Genomic DNA, 21811 nt, shown 5'->3' with positions numbered 1-21811 from the left:
GTGTGTGTGTGTGTGTGTGTGTAATATTTTCAAGATGTGGATGGTTGAATCTGTGGATAAGGAATCTGTGGATACGAAGGGAAAACTGTACTATATTAAGATTCCCAAGTGTCCCATTTTGTATGGGGTGTCCCATATTTGGAGGATGAAGTCTAATCTCCTATAAGGGCCATGTAGGATGCCCCAATATACTTCTTGAGTTGTCGAGAGCAGGCACCAGCCCTTCTCTCCAGGGACCTGAGCCTTTGGTATTCACCAAAATGTCCTTATCCTACTAATGCTACAGAGTTCACCAACTGAGATCCTGGTTGGCATGGTTCTGCTCTTCTTCTTCCTTTTCCTCTTCTTTGGCAAGTGAGACAGAGCAGCCCAGAATCATGCCTCATGTGCTACTTTCTCAGCCACCTGTACAGCCAAGAGCAGCAAGAGCAAGTTCCAGTTGTACTGGACAACAGACCCCCCCCCCCAATCTGAGGCCATTTTGTTGCATGCCATGCCATGCCATGCCACATGTTCTGGGGTAAGTCTACTGGGGTGTGTCCATTAGCATGGCTGCTGATTGCCACCCCAACAGACTGACAAGAACATTTAGTGCACAGCAAAATGGCCTCTGAGATGTATCCATTTCTTGCTAGCATAGCTACCATCCATTCTTCCGGCTCTCGGCTTTTGAGTAGCACACAAGGAAGGCCTATATAAGACCTGCCTCAAGTCTTGCATGAAATTATCCTCATGGAGATTTGAAGCCAGGGTGATCCGATGCCATAGCTGCAAAGAAGGACATGACACCACAAATGTGACATTCAATAAAAATGAAGGGCATTGCAAAATAAAAGCTAAAAACACACATAGCAATAGTAAGTACAGTGCGCCCGCATCATACGCGGGCACCTTTTATGCAGCTTTCAGCTAGTGCAACAAAAACAAAATGGTGCGCACACCCGTGGCGCACGCACCATGCCACACCGCATGCATGATCCCCATTATTGTCAATGGGGCTCGAGCATACATGCTATTTGCTTTAAGTGGGGGGGGGGGGGGTCCAGAACGGATCCCCACGTAAAGGGCGCACTGTACATTTCTATACCGCTTATCAGTGAACTAGCACTCCCTAAGCGGTTCACAATGTGTATGCTAGTTGCCCCCAATAAGCTAGGAACTCATTTTACTGATCTACGAAAGGATGGAAAGCTGAGTGGACCTTGGAGACTTTCTCTAGGATCAAACTCACAACTTTGTGGCTGCAGTACTGGCATTTAACCACTATGCTGCCAAGGTTCCTATAAATTCAGGCTTCTTAGTCATGCTCAAAATGGAGGACAATTTGGAATTCCTCTTGGACAGAAGGCTGAAATATATGATGTGTCCTGGAAAAGGAGGACAGGTTTTGAGGCAGGTTTTACATAGGTCTGCCTCTCATGTACTGGCCAATCTTTAGCTGGTTGGGCAACAGAAAGGGTCATTCCATATTGGTTTCAGAAAAACCCTATACTGCATACCCAGAAGTAAGTCCTGCTGAATTTATTCAAAATCAGTCCTGTGTAAATGGGTTTAGGATTATAGCATGTTTATGTTTTAAACCTATGAATATACAAAATAACTATGTCACAGATAGGTGTTCTCTGTTGAATAGATTTTACTGAGTTCATTTATCTGGTCCATCTCAAAAGATTTGACTGTGTTCCTGTTGTACTTACATTATCAAGACATTTGATACATAAACTTTTCATATGTAAGTTGAAGTCCAGGTGTTGTTGTTAAAGACACAATTATAATTAATACTAACATTTTAATTAAAGATCTTATCAGAAATGAACTCCTGCTGTTTCCTTTTTATCACTGGTTGCTGAAAACATGTGGATTGAATTGCTTGTCTTTGCCTTTGCAAACAAAGATTAAAGCAATTGTTCACTTTAAAATATTGAATGAAAATATAAATGAATCATTTCAGATGGGCAGAATATGGAAGTCAGTGTTTTGTTCCATTCCTTTTTTATATAATATAGTCATAATCCACAGCACTGCTGTTGCTGAATGGATACACCCCAAAGCATAAAATCCTCCAAGAATCAGATTTCTATCAAACTTGGGAACCTGCATGAGTGAGATGTTTTTCATTATACTGTTCTCTTCAACAAAAATAAAGCTGCTCCTACATCCTAGAGTTAATGCATTGGTATAGAATCCACTTTTGACACTCTGAGACAGAAGCTTCTAGCTGTAGAGTTAGGTTCAGATTCAGTTGTACTTATGTTGCCCCCAATTCAAATTAATGTAACTTCCTAGGATGACTAATTGAAATCCCTCTGATTTCACTGTGTCACTTCCAAGTGTAACTTGAGTCCAGAGCAGATGGGCATGAAAAAGCGTTATATGAAATCCTGCGTTATCTGAAAACAGGTCGCACCACAGGTGGCACCGAAGGCAGCCTGAACACCCACAGACTGTCCACATTGCATGGTGTCAAGCCAAGCTGTGTGATTTTTTTTTTTTTTTGCCACCTGTTTACCATGCATGCACACAATTGCACAAACACACCATCAGCAACTTCAGTTACTTTCCTCTTCCCACCCATATGCCATTCCATTAGATACCCACCCATATGATTGGCCACACAGTCGCACGTGTTCATTAGTCTGACCAGTGGCAAAGCACAATCATGGAGGTCCACCATACATGCCCCCTTCACATACCCCTTCACCTCATGCTCTTCTGTTGGAGTGTCTGGTTTGAGTGCATTATTGACATTTGCCTCTTTGCTTTGCAGCAGCCTGGGCCATTTACGTACATGCTGGTGGAAAGAGGTGCATTTTACACCTTGAGTCTTAGAACTTTATCACATGGGACGGATCTCATGCAGAAACGGGATTTAAAAATCTAGAATAAATCTGCAAAAGCAGGTTGATTTTCAGACATGTTGGGGTTAATCAGCAATAATGCAACATTAACCCAAACGGAAAGTCGACAAAGCCCACTCCTTTTTATTTTCAGGACTTTCCATTCTGATTAATGTCATGTTAATGTTCATTAAACCTTAAGTTCTGTGAAAATTAACCCGTTTTTGCAAGTTTTGTCCACTTTCTGTTTGGGTTAACCCTGACATCATCTGAAAATCTACCTGCTTTTGTAGGTTTTTTAAAGTTTAAATTCAATTTCTGCACTGGATCTGTCCCATGTGATAAACTCCCTAGCTTTTTTTTTTTTGCTGTTTTTTAGCCCTGGAGTGAGACTTGGTTTCACTCTCTCCTGCTTTCATTTCATGCATCATCTAAATGTTCTGTTTTGCCCATCCATTTCAACCCTAAGTCTGGATCCAGCCCACTGTCTCCATCTTTTCCAGATCTGGCAATCAACCTTTTAATTTTGGTACATGCACCCACTTTACAGACTTTTTAAAACTATACATTTGTACCTTTCTCCTTTTCTTCCTCTCCTTCTCTCTTAAATCTTTTGAAAGTTTCTATTGCATTCCTCATTTTCCTCTTTTTTTAAAAAAAAAAAATTAACCTCATATCAAGAAAATGGTTGCTGTACTTGCAGTATGACATCACCTTAAGACTGATAGCTTGAAGAAAGTATGCATTTTACATAGGTGAGGCTGAAGAATTTAAGGACTGTTTCTTCATTGCTCTCTCCCTGGACTAAGGCGCTGATAAATATGACAAACTGAACAAAACATCTGTTGAACTGTTATGGATATCAACACTAGATCCTCTACTGAAGCAAGCAAGAACCTAAGATACTTACTTGCTATCTACACCCACTGGGACACCACTGTTGGCCCTCTCTATCCACGGATTCTGCATCCATGGATTCAACCATCCACAGCTTTAAAATATCCAACCACAAAAAACAAAACAAAACCTTGATTTTTGCCAAATAGTGATGCCTTTATTGGACCAACCAAAATGCACAATATACAAGTTGCAAGCTTTCTAAATAGCTTTGAAAGCTTGCAACATGTAAATTGTGTATTTTAGTAGGTCCAATAAAGGTATCACTGTTTTGTGGATTTTTGATGTTATTGGATTTGCTATATGGCCAGTACAGCTACATGGATGTTTTCTTGATTTTTGCCATTTTATATAAGGGTTATCATTTTTACTATCCCATTCTATTCTTACACTAAGCCGACATCTTCTGATGGTGTGTGTGTTTCCCTATGCCCCAAACGGACGCTGTACTCTGGGCAGCCATGATTCCCGAGGCGTAAGAACACGTCTGCACTACTCCATATGCACACCAAACAGAAAAGTTTGGGAGACACTTTAACACTTCCGAAGTCAGGAAGACAGGCAATTGAGGCAGGATGTTTTGCCGGACAAGCCAGATAAGGCTGATTTACAACTCCATTTTTCACCCTGACATTGCCAGACCAAGCCATCCTTTATAATGCAGATTTGATTTCCTTTGATGTAGGACAAACACCTTTGCATTCAGGCTAGTTTGTGCTTATAAAAGATCCCCAAGATTCTTCATCAGTGGGCTAATTGGAAGACATGGAGATACTCTTGTCACTGTGAACTCTGACTGGCCCCAGTACATTCATGCTCCCTTTGCTCACCTGAACGGTCATATCCAATGCTGCCTCCCTCACAATTGGATCCAGAGTCAAGCCTTGTCTTGTATAAGTATCTCCATTAGTTCAGCCCCAAGCTATTCCAAGCTATCCCCTAATTTCCTTAGCCTTGGTACATAAGAGTGAGTGAATGTGGACTGTTGTGTGACTTTCCCCTTTAATAAAAGAAACAACTCATTCAGAGAATTCTGCCTCTGCAATATTCCTTTGATCTCTTTTCTCTCAGTATACATAAAGGAAATGGTCTCAAGGATTCTTGTAGCCAACCCAATAGATTGAGCTAAATTAAATTTCGCTAGAAAGACTTTTGACTACAGTATATAATAACATCCACAGATTTTGGTGTCCACAGGGAGTCCTGGAACCGAACCCCAGCATAAATATCCCCCCACTATCTCCACTGTATAAACATACCCCCACTATCTCCCTTAATAATAATAATCAACAATAGCAACACTGTTATGTTTCTTATCAGCTTTTCTAGTTGTAAGAAAAGGAATGGCATGCACTTCCTTTCATTTCTTTGTCTTCTTCTCCGTGTGCATTAATTATAAAACTGTTGCCACAACAATAGCTACGGGTATAGCAGATTATATGTTTCTGTGAGTTAAACATTGACACAAAACACAGATGTCCCTTTGAATCCTTTGATATCTTGGTATTTTCCACTCTCAGATATTTGCAAACTCTAATGCATGCAAATTTCATTCACATTCCTGACAAATTGCCTTCCATTTATGTGCTGGAGGGAAGTAAGAGGACAGCCATTGTGTTCAAGATCTAATGCTAGAAGTGGTCTCTTGACTACTGAATTCAGGCCCTATATAGCTGAGGTCACAGGGTTTTATGCAGTTCTCTGGCAGGACACAGTTTTGATGCAGGACTTCTCCCAGAAAAGGGAAGAAAGGGAGTCTTGGAGAGACTGGCTGTATTGAAGGTGATAATTTCACACAGCTAACTCATTTGCAACTAAGGCCCCGTTCACACTATGAAAATAATCCAGAATGAATCATTGTTGTTCACACATGTCCTGAATGCACTCAATGCATGAGGGGGGCTGGCAAAAAAACCACTTAACCTGGAATATTTGATACCAATACCGTTCCCCCCCCCCCGACTTTTCCTAAAAGATCTGCATCAATCCACATCTTCAGCAGTGTGAATAAGCTTCCAAATCAATTTGGATCGTTCTGTATCATTCAAAGGAAGAGAGGAGGTTCCATTGTATCCCAAAATGATGGCACATGTGAATAATACAGGGGTTACAATGAATCTAAGAGATTCACGGACCCAAACCAAAATGGGAACAACAAACCTGATATGCATCGCCGTGGCGATCCATATCTCCTTGGGACAAAAAGTGAGTGACTTTGGCAAGTCACACTCTCTCAGCCTTAGGGGAAGGCAATGGCCAACCTCCTCTGAACAAACTTTGCCAAGAAAACCCCATGATAGGTTCCCCTCAAAGTCGCCATAAGTAGAAAAGGACCCCAACAAGGCACACAACAACAAGGACAACAACAACAACAACACTGTTGTACCCTTTGCACAGCTTCCTAGCTTCCTTGCTTCTCTCCCTCCCTCCAGAGTGCAAGGGCTGCAAAGCTTCCGACCGCCAGGGGGCGCGCGCGGGCAAGCTAGCTGAGCCGCTGTGCGGAAACCACGTTCAGGCAGCAGCAGCAGCAGCAGCAGCAGCAGCAGCAGCTCTAGCTCTCTTCCGCCAGCGCCGCAGGGAAGCAGGTGGGGGGCCTTTGGGGTCTTCCAGAGGGCGGGGCCGAGGGGCGCTTCCAGGGCCATGATAGGGTCACCTTGAACCCCCCCCAGCGCCCCCCTTTCCTGAGGTAATTGGGGGCAGGGGGAACCAGACCTGTCCTCCTTTTCCAGGACGTGTCCTCCATTTCAAGCCTTCCTCTGTCTAGGGGGCCTTCCAAAACGCCCTCCATTTTGAGCCTCACCAAGAAGCATGGATTTACATTTATAGGAGTGTTTCTAGCTCGTATTTTCTGTCCAGGAGGGATTCCAACATGTCCTCTATTCCAAGCATGACTAAGAAGCATGGATTTACATTTCTATAGGAGTGTTTTTAGCTTTTATTTTCTGTCCAGGAAGAATCCCAAAATGCCCTCCATTCTGAACTTGACTAAAAAACATGGATTTATACTTATAGGAGTGTTTTTAAGCTTGTATTTTCTGTCCAGGAGGGATTCCAAAATGTCCTCCATTTCAAGCATCACCAAGAAGCATGAATTTCTATTTCTGTGAGTGCTTTTAGCTTTCAATTTTCTGTCCAGGAGGAATTTTATTTTGTAATGGCTCACGTTTTTCTTGAGGGTCCTACATTTTATGGTGCCTTGCCTTCCTTCCTTCCTTCCTTCCTTCCATAGGTCAAGGCATCGCAGAATGGAAGACCTTCAATAAAAAAAGAGGAGGACATGATGAAAATAAAGTCTGAAAACACTCTCTCATCTATCTATCTATCTATCTATCTATCTATCTATCTATCTATCTATCTATTCATGCCTTTTAATCATGCTCAAAATGGAGGACATTTAGGAATTCCCTTTTGGATGGAAAATAAAAGCTAGAAATACTCCTAGCAACGTAAATACATCCTTCTTAGCCCTGCTCAAAATGGAGGACGTTTTGGGATTCCTCCTGGAGGGAAAATAAAAGAAAAACCACTAATGGAAATAATAATTTCATCCTTGTTAGTCCTGCTCAAAATGGAGGACGTTTTGGAATTTCTGCTGGACAGAAGGCTGAAATGTAGGACATGTCATAGAAAAGCAGGGTGTCTGGGCCGCCTGATCTGGATGTCCACCATCCACATACAAAATGTAAACAGGAATAAACAAAAGGCAGCGAGCGAGTCCCATGCTTCTTTCACATCAGTGTAGTTTGCCATGCAACCAGTTTCATGGCTCCTCATGAAAGTAGTCCTGGGGGCAATCCCTCTGCTGCATAGGCCACACACACATAACACACATGGATCCCTTATCTTCATTTGGACTAGCCCCCCTGGATTCAATCCCTGGCATTACTAGATAGGTGGTTGTGTGATGGCTCATTGGGAGCCACAGTCAGGCAGTTTAAGAACAGGGTGACCAGACATCCTCCTTTCCCATGACACATCCTCCATTTCAACCTTCTGTCCAAGAGGAATGTCGAAATGTCCTCCATTTTGAGCATGACTAAGAAGCATGAATTTACATTTATATTAGTGGTTTTCACTTTTATTTTGTAATGTCCTACATTCTCCTTGAATATCCTGCATTTTGCTGTGCCTTGTCCTCCTTTGCAATACAGCTGAGCAAGATGGACTTAAAGTCTGCCATAGGAGAAGGCAGCTTCCTATGTTCCTTCTGTCAGCTGAACTCTAGAGGACAGGAGAATTTCCCTTGTAGCTGGTCAGAAGGCCTGTATACTTTCTGTGTGCACAGATCTCTTTTCCAGCAGAAACCTTAATTATTATCTTGCTTTATCCAAACGTTTTGCACTGCAGGAAGATGCCTCCAGCACGTCAGAGTCCAGATTTACAACAGGAAGCACCCAAAGAGAAAGATTATCGAGTTCCAGGACTCCGAGGTGCCAGAACTACCACACTGTTCAGAGCTGTGAACCCGGAGCTTTTCATTAAACCTGTAAGAGAATAGCAGGGACTTATGCATCCCAAAGTCTGTTTTATATTTTATACTGCCTATCCACGGATTCAGCCATCCAAAGCTTGAAAATATTCTCCCCCACCCCCCCAAAAATCTGAAATGCAAATGATTTTGCCATTTTCTATAAGGGACACCATTGTATTTAAGGGGACTTGAACTTCCGTGGACTTTGTATGTAGAGAAATCTTGTAGCACCTTTGAGACTAAATGAAAGAAATAAGTTGGCAGCATGAATTTTCATAGATTCTGCCAACTTCTTTCTGTCACTTAGTCTCAAAGGTGCTACAAGATCTCTCTGTATACTGATTCTATAGACTAACACCGGTATATCTTTCACGGGTTTTGGTATCCAAGAGGGAGTCCTAGAAACAAATCCCAGAGATACCAAGGGGCCACTGTACCTTTAATTGTAGCTTTCTTTTGCTTTTCGAATTTTATTCACAAGTTACACATGTTTTGTAAGGGAAAAAATAAAACTGTTTTCTAATCAAAATAGCCCAGTATCCAGATATTTTAGTCATAGTAGGCCAAATATAAATTTAATGTGTCATGGAATAGAGAAATTGTCATGATGCATGCACACGCATGATCAAGAGCTATAACCTACTGACTACAGTTAAGCATTTTATAAAAAAATATGTAGACTGTTGATTTAGGTCAGTTGAAATATATGGGCTTGGCTTGCATACATCAGCTGAGTTGCAGTTAACTGTAACTTAACTAGTAATGAGTAGATAATTCATTACTGTTATTTATATAGCACCATAAGAGTCATCATAAAAGTCATAAAGGAAAATGACTTCATGTTTATTAGATTATATACCTACTCTGTTTCTTGGAGTAAGAGCTGATTACAGCAGTGTTTACCAAACACAAGCAACCAGCACGCAGTAATTAAGGTGGATGGTGGATTAAAGAGGCCAAAATCATAGTTTTTTGTGGGTTTTTCGGGCTATGTGGCCATGTTCTAGAAGAGTACACATAGCCCAAAAAACCCACAAAAAACTATGGGTGCCGGCCATGAAAGCCTTTGACTTCACAGGCCAAAATCAATTCAAAAATCTATTTTAAATAGTTAACTTTACTACAGTTTACAACTCTTCCATCCAATCAGTAAACTAGTCAGTCATTGTTTTAGGATGCATATCAACATAAATATAAAATATATGTACTGCTGCATCAGGCCTGGTTAGTATTTGAATGGGAGACTGCCAATAAATACTGTGCTATAGGCTATATTTCAGAGGAAGGAAATATTTCCTGTTAATTAGGTCAGCGGTTAATTTTAAAGAGATTCAGTAATTTACAGTGCAATCTAAGTATGTCTGCTTAGAAGGAGATCCCACAGATTTCATTGGAAAACATGTATAAGATTTCAGACGTTTCCTCACTGAAACAAAGATGGATAAAATAAAATAAAAGAGCAGCTTAATATATAGTATAAAATAATTTCCTTAATATATTAGTTTATATGACATGAACTAAGTAAAAGACATTGGGATTTAAAAATGCATAATGTATTTTTTGAAAAATCTTCACAGAACAAAACAGTAATGGCCTTTGGGCTTGTAACCATTACTCTCTGTGTGGCTTATATTGGATACCTTCATGCACAACAAGAGAATAAAAAAGATCTCTATGAAGCTGTTGACAGTGAAGGAAACAGACAGATGAAGCGGAAGACTTCTAAATGGGATTAAAGAAACATATTGTCTGTATGTATCAATATGGAGGCAAAAATTGAGGATATATAGTATTCTGAACTTCTTCATAGTGGCTTCCTGATTGTCAACCCTGCGTGTCATGAATTTTGACTGTCCCTTGTTGCTGTTTTTGAAATTCTGGCAACACTAATTCCACACGAGTGGGATTTGGGGCCTCCTCATTCTTGCTGCGTCCAGTAGGAATTTTAATAATCACAGACTGGAAAGTGTACCTGTGCACTTCTAATATTGAGAGCCTAGAAGAGAAGCATTGCCTGTACAGGCATACTTCAGAGAGAGAAGGGGAGAACAGACAAGCTTGCCTCGCCAGCTCGCCAGTATGTCAAAAAGCAGACAAATATAAGTTTGGACACCAAAATGGAAACCAAAAGAAAATTTAAGGCTGGAGAAATAAAAATAATAATCCCTGGATACATTTTTGGAAGAAGCCTTCAAGTGGCCTTTAGATTATTCAAGATGCTTTTGTTTATTTACATAATAAAATAAAAACTTTGCTGAAGCATGTTGAAGTATTCTTCTTTTTTTGTGATATAGGAACCTATCCCTGTTCTTTCCATTTTTTTCTACATCTGGTACCAAATAGAGAGGACTCACTCAAGACATTGCACCAGAATTTCAACAACTTCCACCCTTCCATCAGTTTCAGACTGAAACTATTAACAAAACAAGTTCATTTTTTAGAAACCACTATGCAGCCATACAACAGACATCTAAGCACCACACTATATTGCAAAACAAATGACTGCTATGCATACTTACATGCTTCCAGTTTCCACCCTGAAACAAATCCATAATTTACAGTCAAGCCCTCTGATGCAGTTCACCCACAAAACAGGGATGCCAAACTTAAGGAATTACATCAAGCATTCTGCAAGCTACAGTACCCACCATATAATGTAAAAAAGAAAAACCAACAAGACATGACTTGTACCCAGACTAATCTATTACAGAACACTAAAGAAAAGAAATGGCAGAACTCCATTTGTGGTCACATACAGCTCCCAACTGAGACCCCTCAGACATATCAATGAACTGCAACCTGTTCTAGACAATAACGCTGCCCTCTCAAGGGCTCTTGGTGTCAGGCCTTAACTTGCCTACAGATGTCCTCCCAATACCTACAGAAGGACATACAACATGAATGGGGAGATGAATTCAAGATCTTGCCACAAAGCCAGATGCCAACTCTGGCCATATGTCTACTTAGGAGATGTCATCACAGGACTTAATCAGATCACCCACAATATTGAGGTATTTTCACTTCCTCATCCTCTAGCGTGATATATGCCATCCTCTGTCAACAATGCCCTTCAACACTCTACTTTGGGCAAACAAACCAGTGTCTGTGCCATAGGATGAATTGACATAAATCAGACATTAGGGAATACATAAAACTCAGTTGCAGAACTCATCAATCTTCCTGGGTATTTCCTCTCAGACGTCAGAACAGCAGTTCTTCAACAAAAAAACTATAAAGGAAGATTGGAAAGAGAAACAGCAAAAACACATTCTAGTCCATGTACTATGGGTTGAACAGATAAAGGTTTCCTGGCTCACTATACATAGCACTAGTTATCACCCCAGCCTCATGAGGGCTGTCTTGGCCAGTTTATCTCATCTTTCTGATTCCCAGCCAGCATCACACTACATTCCAGTAACCACCCACCTTTCATATGGTTATCCACTCACCTTGGCTTTAGGCAACATGTTTCCTCCTGCTTTTGGACTTGTCACCACATCACCAAACCCACAAATGTTGCATTTCTATTTCTATTCACACATGCAACCAGCTTATTCATAGCTACAAAGGTCTGTCCCATGATACTTCACACCATATATTTGATGAAGTAGCTTTAAGACTACAAAAGATGCTACCAGTTTCTTTCAGTTAGACTCAAAGATATTTCATGATCCCTTTGGCTACTGATCCAGACTAACAGGACTATGTCTTTGAAGTCTGGTACCAAATGTAATGCCCAGGAGTTTATCTACTTCATTAACTGAGGTATACATGGAATGTGTTACTCTGATAGGGTTGCCATAACCCGGTGGCCCCCGTGACAAACCTGCTTTTGGAGGCCCCCTCCCGGTCCCGGTCCGGTTTGGCCCCCGGTTCGGGGCCCGCACGGCGCCAACCCACCTTCCCCTGCCTCCCTGCGTGCCCGCGCCACCCACCTCCTCCTCCGTTCCAGGCCTTGTGGAGGAAGCAAAGGAGGAGGCGGTTTACGGGGCGGGAGGCGGGGGAGGGTGGCAGGGAGGTGGGGAGGGGGGCGCGGGTGCGTGCAGGAGGCGCACCTCCTTCTCCTCCTCCTCCTCCTCCTCCTCCTCCTCCTCCTCCTCCTCCTCCGTTGCAGGCCGCACCAAGCGGAGGAGGAGGCAGAGGTGCCTGCCTGGCTTGGTGCTTCTTGCGTGCGCGCGCGCGTGCACCAGGGCAGCAGGCACTGGTAGGCAACCACCCACCGCCTCCTCTGCCTTGCGCGCCTTCGTGCTGGGCACTTTCTTGGGCCCGGGAGGCAGAGGCAGAGGAGGAGGCTGAGGCGGAGGTGGGTGGCTGCCTGCCTACTGCCTTGACGCTGTCTCCCAGGCCCCAGGGAGGCCTTGGAAGCGACGTCCTCCAAGCCTTCCCTGGGGCTTGGGGGACGCTGTCTCCCAGGCCCCAGGGAGGCCTTGGACAAGGTTTTAAAATGTAGGACCTTTTTTTTTAATTTCCTGGCAAGGAAATTAAAATTAAAAAAAAAGGTCCTACATTTTAAAACCATGTCCTACATTTCCCCCCGGTTTGGAGGCCCTCAGGGATGGCAACCCTATACTCTGAGAGATAACAATGCTCATTTTTCAAATAATACAATGATTGGTAATTTTTTCTGAGTGAAAAAAGCATCATTTACTTGTTCATTTTTACAGGAAAGTAAAATATTTTCTTTTTGAATGGCATTTTGTTGGGATTCCATCCCCCAAAATTCTAGTCATTTTCTTATTTAAAGATTTTTAAAGACGAACTACACTACAGTGCAACAGAAAAGTAATAAACAGTGAAAAAAGTTATGCCTTTCATTTTTAAATTAATTTTTTTCAATATTAGCCCTCATAGGTACTTAGATGGGGCACTGCCAATGAATGCCATGTGCTGTAGACTATATTTCAGAGGAAAAAATGGACAAAACCAACTTGAGCATTCCTTGCCTGAGAAAATCCTATGAAATTCATGAGATTGCCATAAGTCAACAGGTGACATGAAGGCACACACACATACAGCAATTATGAGCTGGGATGGTAATAGGAAGTGGCATAATGATCGCTTTGATCAAAAATTGGAAAAGCGGGATATAAATAAACTATTTCTTCTTATTATTATTATTAACTTTGCAAACTCTTCTAATATTAGTAATAGGTCAAAAACAACAAACAGGAAGCAGGTTGCAGTCTTTTTTATTTTTAAATACTTGCCTATGACAAATAAAATTAGGATCAAGAGACAAAACATTTTGCACATTTTATGAATTGGGATAACTGATTTTTTTCCTTTTTGTTTTTCATAGAATCAGGTGCTGCAGGTAATGCGCACGTGTGTGTGTGTGTGTGTGTGTGAAAGTGCATCCTAGCTATAAAAAAAAGTGTTGGACTAGTAATTTTGGTGGGCTTTTACCAAATGGGGAACCATTGTAACTTTCCCCCATAATTAATTACACTGTTCTGGCCATAAATGATTTTTTAAAAAAATTTGGTCAGGGACAAACAGGACAGCAAAAAATGTGTCAAAATCTGGATTCAAAAATCTGGAACATACATTGGCAGAAAAGTGTCATATAGCTATTTCTTAAAGAGGAAATGCAATTTAAACAATGTTGCAAGTTTGATCAACAACCATGGCATTTTCATTTAAATAAAAACTAATAAATTTGAGATATTCAGCCAATGCTTGAATTCATCAGTAACCCAACAGAAACTACTTTGGAAAAGCAGATGGAAACCCTTTTAAGTTTCTAACTTAAAAGATGTCCTGCTTAATGCTAAGTAGTGTCTCAGATGCTTTTGTGATCCAGGCTTACTTTGCCTAGCAACTGTTACTTGGGGAGATTTTACCCCACACTCACCATCCCTCTGATGGCCATATGATATGCAGAGCTCCTTAACATCAGAGCTGCAGGAGAAGCAGGCAGCTGCTTGAAGATGCCATCTCACCATACCATGGTGAAATATTTCTCTCCTTCCTACTGACATGCATGCATTATAAGAAAACACCAGTCACACTCAGCTTTGGCTACAATAACTAAGGTTTGCTTCTTGATCTGGACCACGGTTACAACATTTCATTACCAGTGGAATCAAAAACAAATTGAATACAATCATGATTAGGAATCCAGATTTTGACACATTTGTTTGCTGTGCTGTTTGTTCTAAACTAATACCGCCACCTCCTACACCAGAGACCTTCGATCGGATTAGGGAATATAAGCCTTACAAAACTCGATACTATACGCACAAAGATATACTGGGTAAGTTGTTCTTAAATACTGCACATACCTAGCCACGACCAACAGTGTCTATATGTCTCTGGCATTCAGATGCCTTCCATGAAGACATCAATTCCTGCAATGCAAAGCATATGCGTACATATGAGTAGTACTTTTCAGTCATTCCTTCTTCTAATATGAATCAAACTTAAAAAGAATGAAATCACTCCTTTTGTGGTATACATATGGTACATATGTTAGAATTAAGGAGGGGTGTCTTCACTGAGGTTGGAGGAGGAATATCGCATGTTCATGTGGTGGTTTAGAGCCTTATCACATTGAAAACAAATCTGGCAGGGAAATGGAGAGAAGCACATTTATCTTCCTGTTTCCAAATGACGTTGAAGCACGTTTGTTCTCTTCCAGTCTTAAAAACGTCCTTTTTGCCAGATGGATTTTCCCGGCTTGGCAAAAGGGACACTTGAGGTGTCATTTGTGGTGGCAATGAGGAGAACAGGAGGCGAGTGTGTTTTGTACTGTGGGCTTGCAGCTTGCAAACTGAAAAGCATTTTTGTTAATTTTCAAAGAATGGGAAGTAACAAAACTTAAAAAAACAAATAAATTATAACAATAATGATAAATAATTACATCTGAGTGGGCTTGAAATGTTAAGTACGTAATTGCTTTAAAAGATAACTTTCCAAGCTTTACATATGTTTGTAGTTTTGTTTATCACATTTTGGATAGATTGAAAGGAAAAGCTTGCAAACATGAGGAAGAGGGACCATCTTTGTTATGGGAAAAGTCAATTGAAGGAGGAGCACTCTTATCCTTGCATCTCATCTTTTTTAGGTGTTCATCTGATATCAGCATTTACTCATCATTTCAAATTTTAGTAGTCCACTAGCTAACAGGGAGATTTATATATCATACACAGTCATTTTTAATGTATGTGTGTGTGACAGAGGCTGCATCCACATGGCAGAAATAATCTGGTTTGACACCACTTTAATTGCCATGGCTCAGTGCTATGGAATTCTGGGAGCTGCAGCTTGTTGTGCTTTGCTCTGGTGCCTCAACAAACTGCAGTTGCCAGAATTCCATAGCACTGAGCCATGGCAGTTAAATTGGTGTCAAACCAGATTATTTCTGCCATGTGGATGCAGCCAAAGAAGGCTAATTGTCTCAAAAAACTTCAGTTTGCAATATTCCATAGCACTGAACCTTATTATCATCATCATCATCATCATCATCATCATCATCATCATCATTATCATTATTTCTGCAGTGTGGATTCAGCCTGTAATTACATAAAAGTGTAGCTTTAACATTTTACATAAACATACCGTAAATCTTAAAATTTCTATTATCCTGTTGAATAATAAAGCAAAAAAACAAATGTCATGTAATAGTACAATATTCCTGTACAGCAGTGTTGTTCAATTCTTTCTTGACATACACAGAACTTGGAGCTGACCTTAAGCAAGAAGAAGCAGAAAGAAAAGAATTAGAAACAGAGAAACGAATAGAAAAACTGCGAAACAGGCTACTGCTTCAGGTAAAATTATTATGCTGTCAACATGAATCAATGTGTGAGTCCTTCTTTTAATATATGTCACTGAATCAGACAGAATGTCTTACAGAAATATGGTCTATATGTAGTTATGGGTGTCATATATTTATTATATAAATTTTATTATATATTGTGTGAGATCACTGGGCCACGACTTTGGTTCCCATAGCACTTGTGGTGGGATGCATTGCCCTGGTGGTGCAGTGGTTAAATGCCTGTACTGCAGCCACTCACTCCAAACCATAAGGTTGCGAGTTCAATACCAGTGAAAGGGCTCAAGCTTGACTCAGGCTTGCATTCCTCTGAGGTCACTAAAATGAGTGCCCAGATTGTTGGGGGCAATTAGCTTACAGTTGTAAACCGCTTAGACACTGCTAGTTCAGTATGAAGTGGTATATAAACGCAGTTGTTTGTTTGTTTGTGTTTTGGTGTTTTAGTAAGCTGACTTGTGAGTACTCTGTCTTAAAAGCTGGGACACAAATGTTTAAAGTAAAAACAAAAAACCAGAAACACAGAACTCTGCAGTGCTATGCATCTATATTCAGAATTAACCCCGAGTTCCTTATTCCAAAATATTACAGCAATCTCATTAAATAAAAGACAATACTAAATAGCAATCTCAGTAAGTAAAACAATAAGTCTGTGTGGGTCATTGTATTTATCTATGCAATGCACATGCAGCCATTAAAAAAAATGATGAAAGAGCCACTAGTTATCCCTAGAGAAAACTACCATGTAGTTCAGCCATGTAGAAAAGGAAATGGTGCTCTACATATGTATTTATGCCATGGCAACTAATCTGAAGTTAAATACTTATGCTGCAATTCTGTGCATTTTTTCTTGAACTATTATTTAAATCATTCAGGCTCCCCCCAATATTAATGGTGAAAGATTTTTAGAGGAAATATTTGGGGAGCCGTGGGAAGGAGTGGGGAGGTGCTGCTGACAGGCACTGCTCTGCTGGCAAAGGTACGTCACAGTATACAACCAATATGCCACATCAAAATACCGTAAGCATAGACTACTTATTCTTGGCTAACCAAGTCTGTTCATGCTTACTTTTGTAGGCTGAGACAGAAAAAGAAGATGCAGTGGAAGATGCTCTTATTCGTGCGGAAGCACTGCACAAGAAAGACCTTGAAGATCTTAAAACCAAAGACGAACAAGCATTACTAGTTAGTAGTTATTATCTTTTCATTCTCAACTTATTTGCAAGGGGGATATCCTTTGGATCCTCAGCTGCTATTTCAGTAGCAGCTGCTAGTATGTCCCTTTATCTGCACCCTCCCTGCCCTAAAATATATCCCACACCATTCCCAAGGGCCATCCAGCCATCATAAACAGATCCAGATGTGGTACATAGGACTGTCATGGGAAGGGAGAGCCAGAAAAAAATCAGCATATGAAAAATAGATATATTCTATTTAGGGAAGGAAGCTAATGATCAAAGCCTACAAATGCAGAAGTTGTGTGGCAAATAATTTTTGATGGATATTTAGTTGTGGAAATTACATTTGAGCACTCATCTGTGTAGAGAAAAATCCATGTATGGAAAAGAAGTGTGTCTTTGGGCCCGAACAAATGCCAAAATAATGCTGCTTGGGGTCACTTTGGAGGTATGCTGTTTAAATGACACACGAGTCTTAAGAGGACAGAGGCTGTGCCAAAGCTGCGCTCCAATTCTTAAACATCGTTTAAACAGCATACCTCCAAAGTGACCCGAAGCAGCTTTATTTTGGCCTGTCTGTTCGGGCTCAAAGTAAATGTCATACTAAAACCTTGATATGCAGAGTTTCTATGGGCAGTGAAATTTGTGTCTGTTATGTTTTAGAGTCAATGTGGTGTAATAGTTTAAGTATTGGACTATGACTCTGGAGATCAGGTTTTGACTCCCCACTCAGCCATGGAAATCCACTGGGTGACACTGGGTGATTTACACACTCTCATCCCCAGAAAAGTCTGTGATAAGTTCACCTTAAGGTTTTCATAAATTGGAAACAACTTGAAGACACACAACAACATTTTAGATAGGAGAGAATTCAGTTTGTCCTTCCAGCATTCTTTCCAGGTTTCTCTTATTTAAAGTATGATGGGAAGAAGGGGGAGATCACATAAAGTCTTGCTCTTCTGATTTATTATTTCATGTTTAAGGAAGCTGTGAAGAATACACGGGTTGAAATGCTGCAGCACTTGGAACTGGAGCTGAAGAGAGAATCAGAAGCTGCCGAGCAACGGATGACTCACAAACTTCACCGACTCATAAAGCAGTTCCATCTGGAGAAGGCCGAAGCTATAACTGAAGCAAGACAGGAGGAGAGACAGAAGATAGCTGGAATCCTTGCCACACAAAAAAAGTAATGACTGTAAAACTTCATATTATCCTTTAAAAGACTGGAGAAGAGTTGCACCTGATCCTAAGTTTGACTGAGAAATTTGCAAGTAGATTTTGGCAGTGCCTCTGTTCTTTGAATTATTGTCCAAGGGCTAGCAGAAAGCATGACGTGCTGCTGTGCTAGATGTCTTATGCTAGATCTGAAATGGGGATCATGTGGCCACCTGCCCAGTTGTATGGCTCCTGGACCATGAGTCCCTAGATTTCAGACAAAAAAGGAGAATTGTTATCTGTGAAGCCTCCAGGACCTGTAATCTTCCTTTGAAAATAAGATATAGGGCCTTGAACCCCACAAAGAGCTTTTCAAAATTAGAAATAGACTTCTGGGTACTTCCCGTTTTCTTTGCAGGGGTGGGCAGAGATCATAGTAGCTTGCTAGACACTTAAACGTATCCCCATCCCTGTGGAAGACTTTATTACATACTACTTCTTGAGATGTTATACAAGACTTTTTGCAAGTAATTGTAGAAAGCCCTCTGCAAGGGGAAGCATACTTCTGGATTTTTCTGTTCTTTTTTTGTCATACAATATCTCGGGCTAAGTCAGAAAAGGCCTTTTTGCAGGTGGAAGAGCCCTTTGTGAAAGGGATATCTCAGGATCCATCCCACTACCTTTAATTCTCTCCTTGGCTGTTTGGCTATCTGTGACTGCATAGTACAGGCACAGGTTACAGGAATCCTTAACCTGTCAATATAGCAGGGTTTACTCTCTGTGCCCCACTGCTCAAACATTAAAGGTGTCTTATAATTTATTCTTTAGCCTTGTCATGTTGCAGGATATATAATTATGGTTATTTAATAGTTGGTAGTTATGGGGAAATTGTAGTAGGGGGAAATCCACCAGTTCTCTGAATTTATAAGAATATCATTCTTTTTCAAAATAATCCGTTTTCAAAATTTCAAAAAGGTTAAGCAGACCCTCTCTACTCTTCTTTTGCTCAAAGGTGAGACTACTTCTTGCTTGAAAAAAAAAATGCACACACATCCTGTGGGAAAAGTAGTTCATGGTATATTTGGATGGGATAGATTGCATATACAGTCAGTCCTCCCTATCCACAGATTCTGCATCCATGGATTTAACCACCCACCGCTTGAAAATATATATATTTTTAAAAATTCAAAAAGCAAAGCTTAATTTTGCCATTTTTTATAAAGGACACCATTTTACTATGGAATTGTATATAATGGGATTTGAGCATCCACAGATTTGGGTATCCACAAGGAGTTCCCAGTGGATACTGTACCAAGGGCCCACTGTAAAAGGAGGTTATCAAAGTGCATAATCCTCTAATTTAAGGGATAAATAGGGAGCATGAAAATCCACCAATGCCCCCTTCCTTTCTTCCTTTTCTTTCTTTCCATACTGAAGAAGACCAAGATGGTTATATAGAAGGTTTTGTAACATGTGTATATTGTTTCAAACACGTTTAAAACAGTTTTGAGCAAAGACAATACTGGAACAAAAACTGTACACATCACACATGTATGCCAACAAAAGGAAAATCTCTTTCACTTCACTATTATTGTATTTTGAAATATAGAGAAAATTTGGGCCACATCAATAAATGCTGTCTTTTTACTATTCCCTTAAGTTTTACTCCTTTAATTATTTTTCTTGTGCATACATGTATAAATTTGGGAACAAAAACAAGCAGATGTTCTTATTTACTTAGATGTAAGTCCCACTGTCTTTGGTATTACTGCCTCCCATATAAGCACGCAAAAAGTTGCAACCTACTGCCATTGGACAGAATGTTGTTGCTAACTTTTCTTGCAAGATGATTGTCTTGATCACTTCAGTTACAGATCACTCAATTTCATAATGTTCTTCTGTTTGTTCTAAATAATTTAAATTTGGCTGTAATCATAAGTTCTGTGCAATCTGCACAAGAGTCATTTCCAAACTACTGATAATGAAAATTGTGCTAAACTTATTTTATTCTTGTTCATGTCACTCCTCTAGGAAGTATTTGGAACAAATAGAGCGAGTTGGGGCGATTGCTCATGCAGTTTATCAGAGGAATTTGCAACTATTAGCCTTGGAGAAAAAGCATGAGATGGAAATTGCATTTTCAATCTCCCAAAAAGAGTATAAGGAAGAAACTGAGAAACTGCTCAAATCAGCAGACACTCTCCGTGAGGCTCAGCTTGAAGAAGTGACCAATGTGGTGAACAGGAAAGACAGTGAGATCCTGTTTCTTGGTCAGCAACTGGAACATATGACATCTTGGAAAGATAGCCTGGAAGCTGAAATATTGGAAACAAGAGAAGCATTTCAGAAATACATCAACCTTACTTTTCCCCAGCTTGCCCCAGGGCAAGCAGATTTTATCTTACCATTCAGAAAAATAAGTCCATTCTTAGACTCAGATGCTGTGGAGCACACTCAAGTGACAGCACCTAACAGCAAGGATCTCTGAGGACCTATTGGTCTGCCACAAAGATCCAGATGTACTGCAGGGACAAATTAAAACCATCTTCTCTCACAATTAAATGTGTGACTGTGTGTGAAAGCATTAATGTTCACTCTGAGGATCTATGAAATTGTGGGAGGTGTAGATTCCTACCATTTCACAGATCCTCGGTCTCTCTGCAGTGGCATCTCTCTTCAGCCTCGCAAATATAGAACAAATACGTACTAAGGTACTTGTGTTGTAGTTCAAAAAGTTTTGGATTTTGGAGTACTATACTTTGGAGTACTCAACCTATACTTAAATATCAACTGGTTTACAATAGGTATAGGGATCTATGGCGCTGTACAGACCAGTGCTTTGCGCCAGCCTTCATGCGTACTAGGGTTGCCTTGGGGCGTCCTTTCCAGACGCCCTGCAACCCTAGCACGTTGTAATGGCGGCGCCCTTTCTACATGGGTGCTGCCATTACAATGTCACAGCCATGCCACCTTCAAATGGGGTGGCGTGGACGTGACATCTTCGTGTTGCTGAAGGGCGGAGCTCCTTCCTTTGTTTGTGTCGCTGGCGCAGCCTTTACACAGCTGCGCCAGCAACACAAAGGAGAAAGAGGCCGAGCGGCCCCTTTCTCCCTTGGGGCATGAAGCCCCAAGAACACCCCTTTCCAGGCTGCGGGGAAGTGGCGGATCGGAGCCTCAGGGCAGCTGAGGCCCCGATCCATTGGGGAAAGGGGCGGTCTGTACACCACTTTTGTTTATTTTAGTTAATGATTGGTTATGATAGTTTTCTCTGTTCCAAAGTTAAAAGAATTTTAACCAATGTATGGTAGGTGCAGTTTGGAAGGTTAGTGGTCTTTGTATCTGGATAGTCCTCCTGTATTCTGCACTAATCACTGCATAAAGCCTCCTCATCTGTCCCAGGAAACTGAATTTTGATCTACACTGTTGGATCAGTTTTGCTTCTACAATCTGCATGGGAATCAGAAAGCTAAAGAAAGTGGGAGAGTGAAGAATTAGA

General features: G+C 40.8%; 2 protein-coding genes across 6 annotated transcripts in view; both read left to right on the top strand.

Annotated features, from left to right (window-relative positions):
- LOC149311320 (small integral membrane protein 8-like) overlaps positions 1-10464 on the top strand; it is a 70486-nt gene extending 60022 nt beyond the window's left edge. Inside the window, exons 1-3 of one of the 5 annotated variants that reach the window (XM_089530801.1) lie at positions 6255-6319; positions 8082-8220; positions 9783-10464. In XM_089530801.1, the coding sequence (XP_089386927.1) occupies positions 8086-8220; positions 9783-9941 (294 nt within the window). In that variant the 5' untranslated portion in view covers positions 6255-6319; positions 8082-8085 and the 3' untranslated portion in view covers positions 9942-10464. The other 4 variants (XM_089530802.1, XM_089530799.1, XM_089530800.1 and 1 more) reach the window with 4 other exon arrangements.
- A 3849-nt stretch (positions 10465-14313) lies between these two features.
- Positions 14314-20926, top strand: CUNH6orf163 (chromosome unknown C6orf163 homolog). The gene is made up of 5 exons (XM_089529493.1): positions 14314-14461; positions 15883-15977; positions 17060-17167; positions 18144-18346; positions 20347-20926. Exons 1-5 carry the CDS (start codon positions 14314-14316, stop codon positions 20801-20803), a joined length of 1011 nt encoding a protein of 336 aa, XP_089385619.1. The 3' UTR covers positions 20804-20926.
- The last annotated feature ends 885 nt before the right edge of the window (positions 20927-21811 follow it).

Source organism: Sceloporus occidentalis, unplaced genomic scaffold (assembly GCF_023333645.1).
Source record: "Sceloporus occidentalis isolate IW3139 unplaced genomic scaffold, rSceOcc1.0.p SCAF_6, whole genome shotgun sequence".
Lineage (NCBI taxonomy): Eukaryota > Metazoa > Chordata > Lepidosauria > Squamata > Phrynosomatidae > Sceloporus > Sceloporus occidentalis.
This window is presented reverse-complemented; position numbering and strand designations above follow the sequence as displayed.